General features: G+C 47.5%; 8 protein-coding genes across 8 annotated transcripts; 3 read left to right on the forward strand and 5 right to left on the reverse strand.

Moving 5' to 3' along the window:
* Nucleotides 1–150: 150 nt before the first annotated feature.
* Nucleotides 151–1,492, reverse strand: gmtA (GDP-mannose transporter; the record flags this gene model as incomplete). The annotated part of the gene is made up of 4 exons (XM_057211601.1): nucleotides 151–593; nucleotides 677–1,048; nucleotides 1,105–1,192; nucleotides 1,253–1,492. 4 exons carry the CDS (start codon nucleotides 1,490–1,492, stop codon nucleotides 151–153), a joined length of 1,143 nt encoding a protein of 380 aa, XP_057061144.1.
* A 565-nt stretch (nucleotides 1,493–2,057) lies between these two features.
* On the forward strand, nucleotides 2,058–2,720 carry N7495_008951 (thioredoxin domain-containing protein; the record flags this gene model as incomplete). The annotated part of the gene is made up of 1 exon (XM_057211602.1): nucleotides 2,058–2,720. One exon carries the CDS (start codon nucleotides 2,058–2,060, stop codon nucleotides 2,718–2,720), a length of 663 nt encoding a protein of 220 aa, XP_057061145.1.
* Nucleotides 2,721–3,099: 379 nt separating this feature from the next.
* N7495_008952 (SMI1/KNR4 family protein) lies at nucleotides 3,100–4,739 on the reverse strand (the record flags this gene model as incomplete). Its single annotated transcript, XM_057211603.1, has 2 exons — nucleotides 3,100–4,660; nucleotides 4,723–4,739. The coding sequence occupies 2 exons, from the start codon at nucleotides 4,737–4,739 to the stop codon at nucleotides 3,100–3,102; spliced, it is 1,578 nt and encodes a 525-aa protein (XP_057061146.1).
* Nucleotides 4,740–6,715: 1,976 nt separating this feature from the next.
* N7495_008953 (proline-rich nuclear receptor coactivator motif-containing protein) lies at nucleotides 6,716–8,017 on the reverse strand (the record flags this gene model as incomplete). Its single annotated transcript, XM_057211604.1, has 1 exon — nucleotides 6,716–8,017. One exon carries the CDS (start codon nucleotides 8,015–8,017, stop codon nucleotides 6,716–6,718), a length of 1,302 nt encoding a protein of 433 aa, XP_057061147.1.
* A 598-nt stretch (nucleotides 8,018–8,615) lies between these two features.
* On the forward strand, nucleotides 8,616–9,119 carry N7495_008954 (SCF ubiquitin ligase complex subunit HRT1; the record flags this gene model as incomplete). Its single annotated transcript, XM_057211605.1, has 4 exons — nucleotides 8,616–8,711; nucleotides 8,767–8,845; nucleotides 8,897–8,967; nucleotides 9,021–9,119. The coding sequence occupies 4 exons, from the start codon at nucleotides 8,616–8,618 to the stop codon at nucleotides 9,117–9,119; spliced, it is 345 nt and encodes a 114-aa protein (XP_057061148.1).
* A 231-nt stretch (nucleotides 9,120–9,350) lies between these two features.
* On the reverse strand, nucleotides 9,351–9,767 carry N7495_008955 (signal peptidase complex subunit 1; the record flags this gene model as incomplete). The annotated part of the gene is made up of 3 exons (XM_057211606.1): nucleotides 9,351–9,548; nucleotides 9,611–9,670; nucleotides 9,720–9,767. The coding sequence occupies 3 exons, from the start codon at nucleotides 9,765–9,767 to the stop codon at nucleotides 9,351–9,353; spliced, it is 306 nt and encodes a 101-aa protein (XP_057061149.1).
* Nucleotides 9,768–10,311: 544 nt separating this feature from the next.
* Nucleotides 10,312–11,492, reverse strand: N7495_008956 (homoserine kinase; the record flags this gene model as incomplete). The annotated part of the gene is made up of 3 exons (XM_057211607.1): nucleotides 10,312–10,656; nucleotides 10,721–11,019; nucleotides 11,075–11,492. The coding sequence occupies 3 exons, from the start codon at nucleotides 11,490–11,492 to the stop codon at nucleotides 10,312–10,314; spliced, it is 1,062 nt and encodes a 353-aa protein (XP_057061150.1).
* A 1,653-nt stretch (nucleotides 11,493–13,145) lies between these two features.
* N7495_008957 (magnesium transporter CorA family protein) lies at nucleotides 13,146–17,921 on the forward strand (the record flags this gene model as incomplete). Its single annotated transcript, XM_057211608.1, has 4 exons — nucleotides 13,146–15,053; nucleotides 15,647–16,823; nucleotides 16,874–17,498; nucleotides 17,813–17,921. 4 exons carry the CDS (start codon nucleotides 13,146–13,148, stop codon nucleotides 17,919–17,921), a joined length of 3,819 nt encoding a protein of 1,272 aa, XP_057061151.1.
* Nucleotides 17,922–18,505: the final 584 nt, after the last annotated feature.

The following is an 18,505-nucleotide window of genomic DNA, read 5'->3' on the forward strand; positions in this document are numbered from 1 at the left end:
ATTAACCACAGAGTCACTGCAATGAAACGTGAATCATAATGACACATGCAAGATATGGCTCTTCTCAACCAAGATATGTGACGGGGGTGATGCGCAAGTGGTCTCGAGACCCACTTGTGAGATAAAAAGTTGGAAAATCGTTTATACTTTTCAAGAGCGCAGGGAGTCGCGCATGCTCTGGCTGCTGGCGCTGACCAGAGGGTTGGAGGTGGGAAGGACACCAGTCCTAGGCTTGGCGTTCTGCTTGATCTTGGCGACAGCATACACAAGGCCACTGACGAAACCGACAGCGATGGCAGACACACTGGGGAAGGTGACAGGGGCATCGAAGAAGACAAGACCGGACACAGCGATGGGGAGCTTGTTGAGAGCGCCAACCATAGAGTATGTGGTGGAAGAGGTGACACGCACACACCAGGCGGAGGTGTACGAGATGAAGACGGAAGATAGACCAGACAGAATCATGGCGATGTAAATTCCATTGCGGTTGGATTCGGGGAAATTGCGGGCCAGGTTAGCGGATGACCAGTCCTCAACCAAGAAGGTAGCGACGATGAGAATAGGAACAGACAGCAGGTTGTTGTAGAACATGGCTTAGGGAACGGAATTAGTATAGGTCTTCGGAAATGCGCCAAACAACGCATTATCAGAAAAATGAAAGAAAAACAAAACATACTGTCAAAGTCTTTGAAGTTAGTCAACTTGATTCGCTTGCGCATACCCAGCACATAAGACGAAGTGCACAGGCAGTTGACCAACATCCAGATGTAGCCTGCATTCAGGGTTGAGACCTTGCCTGAGGCGTCACCGCTGCTCTCGACAGCGTGCTTGATATCGGCCCAGGCGGCAATTATGGAGCTTAGAACCATCAACCCGAAAGAAAACAGGGTCATGCGGGTGACAGAGCCACCGAACCACAGAACCTCACCATAGGCGATAAGAATGATGGTCAAGTTCTTGAAGATAGTGTAGACTGGGATGGAGAGGAACTGGAGGGCCTTGGAGCCGGTATAGATCATACCAATAAGCAACAAAGTAATGGGGAACCCTAGCAACAAGAAATGTTAGAGGTCGCCAATCAACAAGATAAGGATAGTGACTTACACTTCTTGGCCTCGTCAGCACTAAAGTCGCGGTAGGTAATGAGACCCATGGATTTGCAAGTTTGGATAGCTGCTATACAGACCAGAGACTAAGAAACGATATGAAAGATCAGTCTTCGGCCTTCAACAAAACACTATTTTGAACGTACCTGGACCATAAGGAGCAGGAAGTTCAAATTGAAGTCCAATCCTGACAGGACATATTTGTTCATAACAGTCATCATGATAGATGAACCACAGTATGCTAGAACAGGAAGAGCAGGATTATTTGCTCCTCCACTAGGGGGAGCAGGCCGAAGTTGTGGTGGAGGCGCGGCCTCGAATTCCTTGTTGTTATCCAACTTGCTCATTTCGATGGCGTAGTCGTCAGACTTCTTATCTTCAACCATTGTGGCGGTGACCAGATGAGTGGATTATTTAGAAAAAGAGAAGAAACAGGGTGGAAAGAAGAAAGAACAATCGTTATGCGCCTGTAAACACCTCAAGGAGAGAAAGGAAGAATTGATTCTGGCCGGAAGCGGCGCTATCTATGTTTAGGTCAGCAGGGGCTTAAGGGGGGATGACTCATCAATTAATCTATTTTTTGCAAGTAGATATAGAAGAGAACGAGCACCAACATTGAGTAAAAGTTCAATTGGATGAATTATGGTTGCATGAAATGAATGTCCAGCTACAGGGATAGATTAATATTCAGGAACTATAAATAATCTTAATGAAAAAAAGATCTGTCCACAACTTTATTTGATATCTGCGGATTCACCAGTGGAGCTTCCAAGACATCGCGGAGATCAATCCTCGAACCTCCACAATACCCTAAACCCTACTCAAAAACCAAGTCTGAACTTCAACGCAATTGGGTTGGTACGGAGCAAGTGATCTGCTTCAACAAACCTATCCGTATCCTCAAATCTATCCTGAAACATCGGAACCCCACCATCGAACTTCGTTTTCAAAATGCCCGATTCAGACGACGAAGCTCTCTTCGCAGAACTCGAAAACGAAGACGACACAAGCTACCGCACCCAGCGTATACAACAGTTGAACGCAGAGCTTTCATCTCAGAAGACCAATCGCGACGCAAACCCGCGCGGCGCGACTCTAGTCTCGCGGGACAGCACGTACCCCACACTAGACAATGACCAGTCAGTGCTAGACTTTACGACTCAGACATCGCGGTGTATTGTGCATTTTGCTCATCAAGACTTTGCGCGGTGTGCAGTGATGGATTCAAAGCTGGAGGAGTTTGCCGGGCGACATTATGAAGTGCGTTTTGCTCGAGTGGATGTGCGAAACACACCCTTTCTGGTAGAGAAGCTTGGAATTCGAGTGCTCCCGTGTGTGATTGGGTTCAAGGATGGAGTTGGAGTTGAGAAGGTAGTTGGGTTTGAAGGATTGGGGTCTGATGGAGCGGGAGGGTTTAGCCTAAAGGTTCTTGAGAAGAGGTTGCTATTGAAAGATGTGTTGTCGCAGGCCAAATTCTCAGAGGGAGATGAAGATGATATTCGCGGTGAGAGTGACAGTGAGAATGAGGGACGGAGAATTGGGAAAACGAGAAAAGCTATTCGCAGTGGAAATACTGGACTTCGTGGCCGCGATGATGATGACGAGTGGGATTGATCAGTTATGAGTTTACTTGGAAAATCATTATCATTTATACGATACTCGATACTAGTGAGAATGAGATTGGAGCCAGAATAGAAAAAAAAAAAAAAATTGCACTAATACTGGATCATCATAGAATTACAGGCAAATATCAATGGAGACCGATGAGCACAGAGCCGCAAGGTTAAAAGCAGAACAAGACATAACGAAGCTCCCTAGAGTTACAACAAATGAAGAACGGAGAGAACGAGGAGAAGGGGAATTCTATACATGGAAGCAAAGAGGTGTCACGTAGATGCAGAAGTTCGTCGTCAGACGCCATACTTCTGGAGAGGGCAAAACCGTAAAAAAAAGAGTTATGAGAAGAAGAGAAAATGGGGACGAAGAGGACGGTCTAAATGGCCACGTTCTTCATTTCCCCGAGGACTTCAGAGTCCAGAGAAGAGTCATCCTTCTTCTCTTTATCTACCTCTGATGACTTGGTGTCTGCGCTCTTCTCGGCCTTCTCAGTATTCTCGGAGAAACCTTCGTTTTCCTTGTTGGAGATTTGGGGTGTGGTTATCTCCATCAGATCTTCTGCCTGGTCCTCTTGGATTTCTTCTTCAATTGGGTCCTCGGAGATCGTCGGTCCCGGAGTCGCAGTAGAACTTGAAGATTCCTCGGTCACACGTGCGAGAGGGCTAGAGATACCAAATGGCGCCTTGGGGCTCTGAGTTGGTCCACGACTGCGATGTGGTGATCGGCCTCGTTCCTCGCCCCGGGTTGGACTACCATATGGCGAGTCTCGAGTGCTAGACTTGCCGGACGCATTCGCACTCAATCCGCTAGGGCCAGGACCACGTCGACGTGGTGGACGACGGCCATACTTTTGATCAACGCGCCATCGCAGAATTTCCAAATACGGCGGTTCGACGTTTTGTGACTTGAACTCGATCAACTTCAGTTCGTTCGTCTCCTCATCGACAATGCTCTTGCCGCTGCACAGGTCGTGGGCAAACATAGCGAGGAAAGCGGACCAGGATCGGGCCACAACGTATTTGCAATCGTAGTCGCGACCAAATATGATCACCTGGCCCCATTTACCGGCAGGACCGGGTGCCAGATCGATCGCAAGGTGGTTGCCACCCCAATCACGGGCAAGAGGAATCCAGGCTGGGTGGGCATATGCCTTTTGCACAGCACCGGGGGGTTGGGAGTCTTGGCGGTCGAGTAAATCATTGCGCCATTGCGGATTCGTACCTTGGGTTGAAGTAGCGGCGGCGGCAGACGAGCTAGCAGTGGAGCTTGATACGGGGGCGTTCATCATGGAAGAGCTGAGGAACTCTTCATTGACGGTCTTCCAGTTTCGACGCTCCTGTACTATTTCTTCACAGTCCAGCAACATGCAGCTAAAAAGGATACCCGTAGGCAGACCAGGGCGCTCTTGACCGTCGTGGATCATCAAAGACTCGCGCACTTCTAATGGTAGACTGCAATCCAACTCGTGTTCCAATTCATTGATATCGTTCTGGGTGCATCCTTCACCGAGATTGTCCAGCAGTTCCTCGTAGTTGCTTTCCAACCACCGTTCGATCTTCCTCCAGGAGTGAGCGACAGGTGGAGGTGGGGGTGCACCATCGTGGAAGCTCTGCATTTGAATTTCCGGGGTGCCATCAGGATGATCATTTGAAGTTCGTTTGGAAGCTGTAGATCTCATTCCAGGGGAGTAGGGTCTGGGGGAGCCGTCGGTCGGGGAACCGTTCCACTCAGTAGCACTGCCTTTGGTCGGTTCATCGTCGTAAGGATTAGTAAGATCTGCACGAGACTCGATGGCGCTAGTGGCAATGGATGTGAGAGGTTCATGGCGACTCTGGCTGAGGGGGACGTGTCGACCAGTACGGTAGGGAGAATCATGGGATGCGTGGCGGTCATAGGAGGTCATGGTATGCCAAAAGGAACGCCATGCTGAGCCAATTCTATCCAAGCTGTCAGTTCCAGATTCTGATAGAGCATTTGTTCCTTGGCTCCTTTGACCTACACGTTATTATTCGCCATGGTGGCACCGGTTGGATTTTGAGGGGGAGAAGAGGGGATGCAGGAGAGGGAAATCAAGGCAATCCGATCATTGGTGATCAAGACCCGTTTGATCGAGAAAGATCAGAAAGGATCAAGAAAAAAGAGGAACGAAGAGAGGGAAAATAGGGAAAAGAGGGAAAAGAAAAAAAGATGTTATAAGGGAAGAGATTTGAAATTAGGAAGAATATGGATTTCTACTTCGAGATTGGGATCCTATTCTTTTTTTTTGCCCCTGGCCGCACCCAGGATTCAACGACCTCAGGCATGCAGATCATGATGTACTTTCACCTTCACGTTTTAATATTTGTCCATTTGAAATGTATCTTCCTCTTCTTTTACTACCATGTCAAAATAACCGTGATCATACATCCCCTTCAGCTGATCGCTCGATTAAGCTTCATCAGACAGGTAGATCGACCAAACAACCTTGGAAAGAGGATCCCACATATAGTACTTTTGATGAGTATAAGGACGTAGGTATACTCAGTTACTATCTAGTGAGTTACTTAGATCCAGTCTATATCTTTAGAGCTAGGCAAAATAAGCAACGAACTACCTGATATCACTTGTATAGGGGCATATATATCCGCATCAAGAGAGGGATTGTACTCGACGATCTCGACGATTTCGACGAAATGGAATCATCAAACCTGTGAAGCCACAAGCCTGGAACACTTAGATCAGTGCTAGTGGGGAAAGAACAATAGTGGCGTTTCCAGAATGTTGTAAAAGGGGGATTGTCGCCACACCTTCACGGTTTATACTTCATTTATGAACGGCTATACCTCGGTAGACCTGTTACTTTCTATAGAGCGCACCATGAATAGATAATACTCCGTGTTAGCTAACGTCTAAACCCCCTATATCCATCCTATCCATCATATCCATTCTATCCATTCTATAATCTATTTTCATCAGCGGGGCTCGTTGTGTTGTACATTATCTACACCGCGTAGAAAAAGGAGTCTTCCAAGGTTCGTTTAAGCGTCTTGTCTGATGGATCTAGGAATAAGATTCTTACATATATACCTATGTAAGGTACTCCCGAAGTCATGAATCATGATATAAATACAGCCTATAAGAGTGATCAGGTTAGACGTGACATGATTCATAGGTACTTAATGTCTATAGTCCCGTAATCATCCATGGATGACAGGATCCAGAAGCCTTATCAAGTGGGCAACAGACCTCTCGGAGTATTAAGTATTATGCATGGTACTCATCTAAACCTTGGAAAGAATGGCCTTTATTAGAACCTATAACCATTTTGCACGGGTACGGCACATATACATAGAGGATACCGTTGACACAGTGCTTCCAAGTTTTGGGCACAGATGTTGTAGTCTACGTTCTTAGTCTAATAATTTCTACATCTTATAAAGCCAGGGTACTACACAGGATCTGAAAATCTATGTAACGGAAAGGTTTAAACGAGTGGACGGCATGATATTCATACCAAAAGGTGATAAGAGAAAGCAAAACAAACCCTAAGCTAATGAGCTAAGGGATTCTCAAGTCCAGGCGGGGTTGAGCTCAAATAAAACATTGCCTACTCCGTAGAGACGACGCGGTGATTCAAGTGGGGGGAAAGGGGAAAAGCAAAAAGAGGGAATTGAATGGGGACAAAAGCACTGTCATTGCCGGTGAAGCTAATTGCAGGGATATCATGCTTCTTCTGAAAAAAAGAACCAACTTGCGCATATTAAGCATTTGGAAAAATCCGAACTCCAAAGAATGCAAATTATGCAACTGAAGTTCCCAACTAGAGGGACTTGAAAAAAATAGGTCCCTGATGGAAACTCCAAGGACCAGAAACGAGAAATTCAAACTAGCCACCGAGGGGGGCCATGGACCAGTCCAGGTTACCCCTATGAACCAAATGCATAAAGATGTTCAAAAGAAAATAAAAATAAAGGATAAAGCCATGAGCACAAAAAAGGAGGTAAAGATGTGAATTAACCGAGCTTCAAAGCGCGGCGGATTTGGTCCTCAATCTGCTGAGTGTCCACTGGCTTAGACACAGAAGGCGAATTTGTGGGCATATCGAAAGCTGCAGTGGTGTACTGGGGCCGAGGAGAGTTGAAACGCTGCTGCGAGGGAAGGGCATAGGCATGGGGGACATGGGCATGGCTATGAGCATGAGCTGACCCGTTTGTAACATAATGGATATTATGGGACGTTTCGGAGTGGTATCCATTCATGGCTGGAAGTTCGCGTCGCAGAGGTGACTCTGCATAAGGTGACTCTACATTTCGAGCACGTTGGCCGTTTGAATGTTGATATGGAGTTTGGTGATAGCCAGCATTGTTGGGCATGGACTGTTGATATCCCTGAGGATAGCCATGGTGATAAGTCATTGCTGGACCGGATGTCGAACGCAATGGAGTCGCATAGGGAGGGATCGTCGCATTGATGTTGGGACGTTGCTGCGCATAGTTGTGGGGGTGCTCATAAGCGGGAGAAACTCTGGCTTTCTGGACAGGCGGGTTGAGAAGGGCATGCTTCAATGCCTCGGTGTTAATGCGCTTTTGTTCCTCGGTCTCGGAGTACTCAGGCTGGGAGTAAGAACTATCGGAGCGTCGCAGGGCGTTCATGCGATCCTGATACGAAGGCGCAAATGATGGGCCAATCTGGTGAGCGCGCGAGTGATTATCCATGTCAAAATCAAACACCCCGCCCGGCGGGTTCAACTGCATACGTCTCGGTTCGGTTTGTGGAGATTTGAAGCGAGTCATCTCAGGACTGTTCATAGGACTAGACTTGCGTGCCTCAACGGCAGCCTTGAATAAGAAGTCAAGGGGAGTGGCCTCTGGCACCTCGCCCATAGTTTGGGGACGAGCGCGGGGCTTCGAAGGAGTGGCCTCAAAATCCACATCTGTCTCCGCATTATCACTTTCAACTTCGAGAGTAGGCGCAAGGTCCGACTCTGGAAACGACTTCGAGAAAAAGCTCGGAATGGGCAATGCTGAAGGAGCAGGCGAGGCATGGAAAGTTGGTCCTGCATATGCAGCGTCTTTGGGCTGCGGAGTTGTATTTGCAGGAGAGTTACGATATGGTTTAACTCCCGAACGAGGGTTCTTCTTCTTGGAATGAGCATGGGTCTGATCGGTCGCATTTGCAGCAGTATATTGCGGGGGCGACGATGGAGGAGTTGCAATCAGACTTTGCTTGTGTACCGGCGGGTGTCCGTGGGGCGTTGAAGTCTTCTTCTGCCGACGGTTTCGAGGAACGGGAACTTGAGGGACTTGGGTCGACATAGCGAAGGTTCGCTCGAGGGATATGCGATGGAAAAGGTTCAAAATATGGTGGTCGTGAATAGTAGATGGCCTTACGTGACGTGTAGACGTGGGTCCAAAACAAGAGAATAGATTGGTTTGAAGTGTAAGCGTGCGTCCAGCGACAAGATTAGGATATTGCCAGTCGACGAAGATGTGAAAAAGCTGGGGGGGGGGGGGGGGGATGAAGATGACGAAAATGTGTTCAAAGAAAAAGTAAGTAAGGAAAAAAGGAGTTCAAGGCAGAATAGAAAGCCACAAAAAACCGCTTGCAGAAAGATTGTGAGGTAAATGAAGTGAAGATAGTAGTGAAGATGGGAAGTGGGAAGTAGCGGGGAGAATGACTAAGATTTCCCGCCACCGCAATCTTGGAGAAGCAAACACTAGTGGGGGTCAAAAGCTCAAGAGAGCCTCAGTTCAGACGTCTTATTTAAAGGAGTCTAGCTTATATTACATCTCTAATCCTCACCTGGTAATCACACTACAAGCTCCCCCAGGACAACACACTCGATCCTCCAATTTCCCTCTCTAACCTCCCTCCAACTTCTCCCCGCAACTATCTCAACCCAGAGCCGCAATCATGACAGATGTGGAAATGAAAGACTCCGCAGGTCCATCCAACACTGGAGCCAAGGGTTCTGATAATGATGGAAAGAAGAAATTTGAGGTCAAAAAGGTGCAACAATCAATCACGGAGCCAGGTCGAGACAACAGCTAATGAGGTTATTTAGTGGAACGCTGTCGCCCTCTGGTCATGGGACATTGTCGTCGATAACTGTGCCATTTGCCGAAATCATATCATGGACTTGTGTATGTGCATTTCATATGATTATTGTGTCAACTCATCTAACTGCGATATAGGCATTGAATGCCAAGCCAACCAAGGATCATCAACACAGGAGGAGTGCACTGTCGCATGGGGTATCTGCAATGTGAGTAGCAATTACATCTATGGAGTATCATGATCTTAACCATTTTAATACAGCACGCCTTCCACTTTCACTGCATTTCAAGATGGTTGAAGACTCGCCAGGTCTGCCCACTGGATAACCGGGACTGGGAGTTCCAGAAGTATGGTCGTTAAGGTCCTAAATACTAGGGAGATGAATACATGCATGAAGCCTGGCTGCTTCCTTTACGCGTTGATCATTGGGAAAAGACTTTCTCAATGAGACACGTTCCCTTTCCTTGAGCTATGGCGTTTTGTTTTGGCTATTCTTAGCCGTGCTTTTTCATGAGAAATCAATAGATTTTCATATCGTGCTATCCCATAAACAGAAACCAGCTATATGTTCAAGGTCGTAGATAACCAGCCTTAGGTCACTTTGACCCCATCGACAAATACTTTTGGTTCTGCCCTTGCTCCGGGAGTTCCTAGCCACCTCTCTGGGTTCTGGTTATACAGAGGCCATGGTGGAATGACAACGAGTGCTGTAAAAAGAGTGCCACCCAGGCCAACCCAAAGTGTCAAGTGGATGTCCTTGTAGATGTATCCGATGATGAAGCTGATGGCCTAGAGGAAAGAGGGGATTAGCAAGGAAGAGGCACTTGGAGCAATAGATGCGTCTAACTCACTCCTGAGAGAATCAGTAGTATTGTACTTAGAAGCTCTGCTAGGCGCTGGCCGTGGAAGTCCTGTTTGCGGTGTTATTAAGGAGCGCCTAGTCATGATAAAAGAACATACAATCTGGCCTTCCAACACATCCTGAATAGGTGCAAGCAAGTTATCCATGATCAATAGCTGGAGAATCTGGAGAATTTGGAGAATCCTAAGGTTAGGAGTGGGAATGGAATCGTGAATTGAAGTTCCTTTGAAGTGGCCGCGCTTATCGTAATGTTGTTATTTACCCACCCACCGCCTTTAAGAGGCTCTTGCATACCTAGGCACATAGAAGAGTATTATAGTTCAATGTCTGAAAATAGTTAATTTCCAGGTAAAGGAGTACAAGTTCAAAGTAGATAGCATGTAAATAATTATAATTCAATTGTGTTTTTATATTTCTATCTCTATACTAGACATCTTGACTGTTACATCTAGATCACAAGAAACTCAAGACGGATATGCGCGAAGCATACTGCAGGCCCTTTTTTTTTTTTTTTTTTTTTTTTTTGGCTTAGTACATGCATCTGATATACAGAGAAAGCATTAGTCAGAATATAGTCCAAGAAAAGATGTACAGTTTGTAACCATTTGGTAATCTATTTCATTCCATAAGCTCACATAGTGGCCAGCTCTCGAGAACGTGATTCGGTTAAAGTTAAGTTGAATTCAACGATTAGTTGTGGGTAACAGTAGTACCATCCTGAGCAGGCTCCAACAACTTCCATTGGCAGGAAATTTTATTGGAGGCAAACTGTGCGATAATACGGTCTGCAATCTCGTCGAAGCGTTCTGTAGCCAAGGCCAGGATGGTAGGGCCTGCACCAGACAGACAGATACCTAGCAGACCAGGCTGTGTGGCTGGAGTCATGGACTGTAGAATTTCAGACAGACCGGGGATCAGATTCTTGCGGTATGGCTGATGCACCTTGTCCTGCATGGCCAGGAAGATCATTTCAGGATCCGGAGGAGAGCTGCCCAGGGCTGCGGGAAGCAATGCAGCGCGTTGGAGATTGAATACCTAGAATAGAATCAGCAAGAAATTCCAAGAGATTCCCGTGTATCATAGCTGAAGGAGAACTTACCACATCCGCCCGGGTGTACACTTGGGGCAGGACGCTACGGGCCTCAGCGGTGGGAACCACAAAGTTTGGGATGATGGCAATTGCCTTGATCTCAGGGGCCCAAGGGAACTTTCGGTAGTGACCAATACCAAGAGGAGGCTCAGGAGGCTTGACTCCAGTATCAATTCCACCAGCAGGGGATGGCAACACTTCACTAAGGGGAATTTCTTTCCGGGCGACATCCTCCGGCTTCAATTCATTCAGATAAGTGCCGACAAAGCCTCCAAAGAGAGATGCAGCCACGTTATCCGGGTGTCGTTCTAAAATTGCAGATTAGTCTAGTTCGCGGGATAGCCCTCCATGTGGGCTACTTACCAATCATCAAACAATAATCTAGTAGGCGAGCCTTGCTCAGGCCCAATTTTCCAACCTCATTGCCCAACATTACACCTGCTACCACAGCAGTACCGGACGAACCCAGGCCTCGACCCAGCGGGATAGGGTTGACGATGTGTATCTTGGTCTCGACAGGGAATGCACGCTGATTGTGGCATCGCAAGATATAGAGAGCTACCCGGGTAATCAGGTTAACCTCTGGATCCAAACTGATCTTTTCAACACTGCCGCTTTGGTCTTCATATGTGATTGCGCAGTTTAAGGGTAGTTGTGACGATGGTTTAGTATCGACGGTAACTTGAAGTTCGAGGTGGAGGGATAGGGCTAGGCCAATGACATCGAAGCCAGGGCCAATGTTGGCAGAGGAGCAAGGGGTCTTGATCACAAAGGACGTCATGGTAGGGGGGTACCTTCTAGGTATGAAGAGAGCGATGAAGAGGTAGTTTAGATATGACTCTGAAGTGGGCTTGGCAACCAAAAAAAACTCCGACGTCGGGCAAGTGGGGTCACATCCGTTCTAGGCATCTGGAACCATATTCTACATAGTAGATTCCACCAAGGGACAATGGTATACTACGACATCATTCCAACCTTGGAATGTACGAGTTCACTATGGAACTGCTTTCCGTACATAGCTTTTCTCAGTTGGGTGCTAGATCCGTTCGCGGATATAACTAGTCTCAAATGCTTAATTGCTGAGTCATTTATAAAAATAGTCAAGACCTACTTTCTATAATATTTTCAACTTTCAACTTTGAGCTCTGAACATCCTAAAAATGCCTGAAGATGGCATGATTGCCTCGGTATCACGTGTTTATAGAAAAAGGCGGTATAAGAGGGCAGAAGAATAGGAGTTCATAGATCGAGGATCGATATGCAATGCATAGATCGTTATTTATAGACATCAGGAGTACGGAGAACTCCGTTTTTATCCCTTTATAAAATCTCATATTTCCATATTTCCATAATTACCAACCTTGGATCTAAACTAATCAAACTTATAGCATGGATTACCTTGGGAGAAAAGTGTGTTTAGGTACTTTGTGATATACCCGCAATGAACGATACTTCTTTGTCAAGTAGACAAGTAGGGCTTTTTTACATACTCTGTATTTGCTCCATACTATACTGTATACGGAGTAAAACATGGGTCAAGGTGGGTACTAAAGGTGAGTATGGAGCTATGGTTAGACGTTCGGCCAAAAATGCCTCGTATAGCCGATGTGCTGAAAATCTTTTCACTAACCTCACCCCATTTTTGACTTGAAGATATGGAGTACTTTAACCTAGATAGTAGTAGTAAATATAAAATTATGTACTAATGCATAAAACTAGCGGTGTTTCTAGACCAGAATTACGTTTCGTGTTTTTAATTCCGGTGAGTGTGAGTGGCGGGGCCAGGCATCCTTGATTATACGATTTCCTCGGCCGCCACTTCGTTTCTTCTCTTTCATCCCACTCAGAGATATCCACCTCTCCAACCCTCTTATTTATTCCTAATTTTTTGGGGGATTTTCTTTCTTTATTTCTTCAACTTGATTGATTCTTTTTCAATTGCAGAGTTTTTGTATGCAGCACTGCAACGTCATCCGTTGAAGAATCTGCACCAGCTCGCAACTTTTCTCCTACAATCTGCAATCCTGGAGCAACCTAGCTCACAGTCGTTCTATCCGTTCAAGTTGGCGGGACTTCGCTACACTCTATCATCTCTCTTCAACCCTCTGGCAGGCCCCAAATTCCGGGTCTTCGGCGGAGGTGACACTCGACCCCCTAACTTGACCTACTCCCCTCCCCCACCCTTATATTGTGGCAGCCAGACGCCTGTCGGGAACGCCAGACCCTCTAATAACAAGGGCAAAAGGGTCTGGCTCATTGATGGAGTCCCCTCATCCATAAGACCTCTTTGACCGGCTTGCGTCTGTCGCTGTTAAAAGCTGCCAAGTGCACTCAATTTTTCATTTGACTGATCTCACAACTAAACCATATTCAACCAAACTGGCTTTCGACCCGTGATCTAAATCGATCTCTTCTCCCCACCACCTTCCACACAATGTGCGACACTCCTCGATCCGAGAGGGAGCTGAGCCTGACCCGTTTCAGCACCCCAGTCCCGGAGCTGGACGATCACCGCTTCCAAATAGACAACCGCATCGAGACCCCTTTGGGTCAGCCCCGAGGATACGGAGAGACACCCGAGCGGGGTGGTATGTCACCCATGCTCAATGCTCATCATGAGACCGGCCCCTTTTTCAGAGATTTTGAACAGATTGGGGTCGATGATAACCGGTCCGCGCACGGCGTAAACGTCATGGGCCGTGGCTTCTCGATCGACCCAACTGCCGAGTTCCACTCCCCGCGTCGCATCAGCAAGGTTCCTCAGGATATCCTCAACGGCAACATTTCCCGACCTTCATCTGTCTCATCGTCTGCTCCCAACTCTGTCGAGGCTTTTGCCGATCCGCGCCGTCGCGAGCGTGCCAACACCCTTGAAAGCCATGTAGCTCCTCCGGACCTGGAGGAGATCTTGCAGCGCACTGTCTCGGGTGGTACCCATTCCAGACGCCCGACATTCAGTCATACCAGTGCTGTCCTGCCACTGCCTGGTGATGTCTATTTCGATGGTCAAGATAAGGTGCTAGGTTACAATACACCTGGTCGCATTCCTGTTATCGACTACGAGGAGCTGGAGGAGTTTGTTGCCATCAGCCAGAAGAACAAGGCTGCCTGTGCCACGGGTAACCGTCGCAAGTACAGTATGAGCTCTCAGAGCAAGCCTCGGGTATTTCGTGACCTTTATCAGGGAGCCAAAAATCCAAATGTGGACGAGCTCAACAAGTCCGACTCAGCTAATTCGTCAGACACCTGCCAGGTATTCAACGACTCGGATAGTACCAACGAGGTTGTTGATGAAAAGGAGTTGGTCGAGACCCTCTACAATGCCAACGAGCCCACTCGATTTGGGTTCTTTTCGTCCGAGTCCCAGACCACTGTTCACGCTGCGGAGCTGGGAGATCTACTCCTCCCAGGTGATACTTTCCGAGACCTTTTTCAGCTGGGCCCTGAGGGTGGCGTGTGGTGGATGGACGTCCTCAACCCCACTGAAGAAGAATTGCACGCCCTGGCTGGAGCATTCTCCATTCACCCTCTGACAACTGAGGATATCATGACTCAGGAAGCCCGCGAGAAGGTCGAGCTTTTCAAACAGTACTACTTTGTCTGTTTCCGCACCTTTTACCAGATGGACAAGACCAGCGAGGAATTCCTGGAGCCGGTCAACATTTACATGGTAGTATTCCGAGATGGAGTCCTGACCTTCTCCTTTGAGGAAAACCCCCACGCTGCGAGTGTCCGTAAGCGTATTGGAAAGCTGCGTGACTACGTTTCTCTCAGCAGTGACTGGATTTGTTATGCCATGATTGACGACATTGTGGATAGCTTTGGTCCTGTTATCCACGAAGTTGAGGTTGAGTCCGAGGCAATTGAAGACCATGTCTTCATCGCCCGGGTAGATGACTTCGAGTCATTCCTACCGCGGATTGGTGGTCTGCGGAAGAAAGTTATGAGTTTGATGCGCCTGCTGGGTGGCAAAGCGGATGTCATCCGTGGATTCTCCAAGCGCTGCAATGAGGGTTACTCGATGACTCCGCGTGGTGACATCGGCCTATACTTGGGCGATATTCAAGATCACGTCGTGACCATGATGTCCAACTTGGGTCACTTTGAGAAGATGCTGAGCCGATCGCATACTAACTACCTGGCCCAACTCAACGTCACCAACCTGGCGCTGGGCAACCACGTCAACAAGGTTCTAAGCAAGATAACTCTCCTTGCTACTATCTTGGTTCCTTTGAACTTGATCTCTGGTCTGTTCGGTATGAACGTCAATGTACCAGGGAAGAATGCCGGTGGCTTGGGTTGGTTCTTCGGTATCATGGGTGTGATGGGAGCTGTCGTCGTGGTCAGTATGATATTGGCTCGTTGGCAGAAGTTTTTATAATTTCATTTCCATATTTCCATTGTTATACTTCGGGTTTATCTCTCATTTGCTTGTTTATTTCGGCTTCAGCTTTTCTAGTTTCCTGGGAGGTCGGCTTGACGCTCGCTGTTTGATACTGTGTAATATTTGCGCGTGAAGGCTTGTAAGCATGTGTCTTCAGGAGTACATAGAATACAAATGTAATCTAAATCTGTATTATACAAGGTTCTATTAGCCTTCAGTATCCATAAAGGCAAGTCCTACTGATAATTGGCCTGGGCTTAAATAGTTATTTTTAGCTCTAATATTCTCAGGCACCAAGGCAACAACACCAGATATGGCCGCATTTCGGTGATAGCGACATTCCAACTTTTGAAGGCTACCTAGGTATATGCAGTCGATGTCCTCGTCTTCAGGAAGGGCTTTCCAGCTGGTGTATTATACCATTGCATGTTGGACCTGAAGTTTTTGATTCGGGCGACTTTAAATACTAACCTTGGAATCTCCATGCTCATTTCCAAGACTTAACTCCCCCATTTCGACTTTCCATGCGACGTCAATACGCAACCCTGCAGTGCCAACTGACTGCAACGGCCATCATAATTCTCTCTGTCCTATTGCTCGGTATCATACCGACTACCTACGCCGCAGATGTCCGAATCGATGGCCTCGAAACAGACAATGTGAACATTGGTGGGGTCAGCATCGATGGAGCTGGGTTGTCACACGTCTTGAACTCGTTCAATGGGCTTGAGCTTCGAGGTGATGTGCTAGTGGAAGGAGAATCTGTTGGGCTGGATCTGGTGCGAAGATTACCCAATGACGCCACCGCTCTATCGAACAACCAGTTCAATACTAAGACAATCTCCATGGGGGATGTACAGTGGTGGTTCATCACCAAGGAAGTGGTAAATGGGAAGCATGCGCCTGCAGGTATAGGATTGCCGTCATACATCAACTCTGGCGGAAAGACTGAGTCCTCATATGTGGTGGATGAGCTTCGGAAAAGAGGCGAGGAGCTATCGAAACGTTCGACCAGTGTCTATTTAACGTTAACGACGTGCAAAATCAATCCTGCATCCAGTGACAGTTACATACCGGGCTCTTTTCCTCAACTGGAAGTCTACGTGTCAACATCCCAGACGCTGCAAGAACCTGGTCCTGGCAAGGACAGCTCGAAACAGAACATGACTACTTCAGAGGAAGGATATCTGGGAATTGAATTCACAGCCAGTGGAGATGTTTTCATCGGCGTTGCGGCACCTAATACAACAACCTACAATGGCACAATCGAGTACCAGATTGCGGCCTCGATCGATGAATATTTCCAGAAGACTGTAGATAACGACCCCTTTCTGTACTTTGTCGATTCAGACCACTCTGCCGCGCTCCTTGTGACGAACAACCTGACGCAATCAGAGCCCTCCTCGTCCAATTACCAGCAGTGGATGAATATCACGCCGCCTTACACTATGTTCGCCCACAATATCAACAACACCGCTCTGACAGGTCTATCGCGGTCGTACTGTGCGCTAGACAAGGAGCTGGACCGCCAAAATGTAGATGTGAGTATGACCAGCCGAGGACTGGGCAACAAGCCCAAAGAACAATTCTACATGACTGGGCTCAATAGCAGCTCCACGTACACGGGAATTTTGGCCATGGTGGGCAACTCTACAGGCCACTCGGGGAACAGTGTTCGAGGTGGCGGTGGAGTGGTATGGAAGTCGATGAATTTCACGACAAAAACAGGTATGCTCTTTTATGTTGTGGCTGGAGATTTGAGTTCTAATTCCATCTAGACAACAATTGTGCTGTCTTGTTCAACCTCGACTTCTGTTCGGAAGTAGCCTACGCAGTCCCATCCAACCCAAATGTATCAACCTCAGAAATGCGCCAAATCTACGACGACCACGCGAAAAGATACTTCACGAACTTCAGTTACTCCCTGCAACAAATCCAGTGCAACACCTCGCAGGAGTCGATGTACTCACTAGCCGTCAACTGCGACGACTGCGCAACAGCATATAAGCAATGGCTCTGCAGCGTAACCATCCCACGATGCGCAGATTTTACCAGCACCGCATCATACCTCCAGATCCGCAACGCGGGTCAAAATTTCATCAACGGCAGCGCACTGCCAGAGGATAGTGCATTGCGCCAGTCCGTCGTAACGAACCAGTCGCGCAATACCCTGATAGACACCAATATCAAACCGGGTCCGTACAAGGAGATTTTACCTTGTTCAGACATCTGCTACAACATGGTAAAGAAATGCCCGTCTGCATTGGGATTCGGGTGTCCCGCTGGAAAATGGATGAACTCATCTTATGGGTTTCGGGATCCGAATGGGGATATCACTTGTAGTTATCTTGGTGCTGCTTACTATCTGAGTGTTGGGGCCAGGCTGGGAAACTGGGGGAATGTGTATGTACTGCTTGGAATGTGGGGGATATGGTGGACTCTCTTGTAGAGCTAAAGCTGGAGCTGGGGCCATGATTAGATTGTACATTTGGAACTCTCGGGAAATGCACATATTACGTTTATGCCACTTATCCTCCAGCCTTAGTGATCTATCTATATTGAAAATCAGGTATATTACAAATTACCACTCCAACCCCCTACTCCTCTCAACCTGACCACTAAAACTCTCATCGGCCCGATCCCCCCACCTCTCCTTCCAAACCGTCTTCTCTTCCCTCCACAAGTCATTCACGCACGGATCACATGAACTCCCACAGCAAGAACCCAGTTCCGGCGGCGGCGGCGCATCATCATGCGCGCGGGAAGCAGCGCGAAGAAGCTGTTTCGTCCGCGTTCCTGAGAGCCGTTTCTTTTGCAGGGCTTTGAATGTTGGGACTTCGGCTGGGAGGTAGTATGCTTTTGGTTTTGCGTTCTCTGGTTTTTGTGTATTTGATGGATTTATATTGACTTCTTGGCTCTCTGGTGTAGATGTAGTGGTTGTGGTTGATGTTGACGATAATAGAGAACTGGATAATGACCATAGAGACGAGAGTAGACCACTGCCGCTACTACTATCAGATGAGAATGCCTCTTTCTGTCTAGATCTGGATTCTGTATCGGCTGAATCTGCTGTTTGGGCAATTGTTGTGCTGTCGCCACCCATAGCTAGAGACAGGGCAGACCTCGAACTTTCTGTACGCAAACCAAACTAATACCGGGTAGGCACTAGTCGAACAGAACTAGAGTCTAGTAAACCTTGGAATAAATACAATCGGTACTAGGTAGATTTAAAGAGTAGATACCGAGTTGTGTTTTATTCATGGCGGACCCGAAGTCGGGCCGAATATTGTCGTGGATTCCTGATCATCCCGATTCCGAACAGAGACGGTCTTCGAATACTGTCAGACTACCTATCTCTACCTAGGCAATTGAACGGGATAAGGGCTTTGAACTTCTAAGCTAGAGTTTGA

Source organism: Penicillium taxi (assembly GCF_028828555.1).
Source record: "Penicillium taxi strain IBT 34144 chromosome Unknown utg000005l_segment0_segment0, whole genome shotgun sequence".
Lineage (NCBI taxonomy): Eukaryota > Fungi > Ascomycota > Eurotiomycetes > Eurotiales > Aspergillaceae > Penicillium > Penicillium taxi.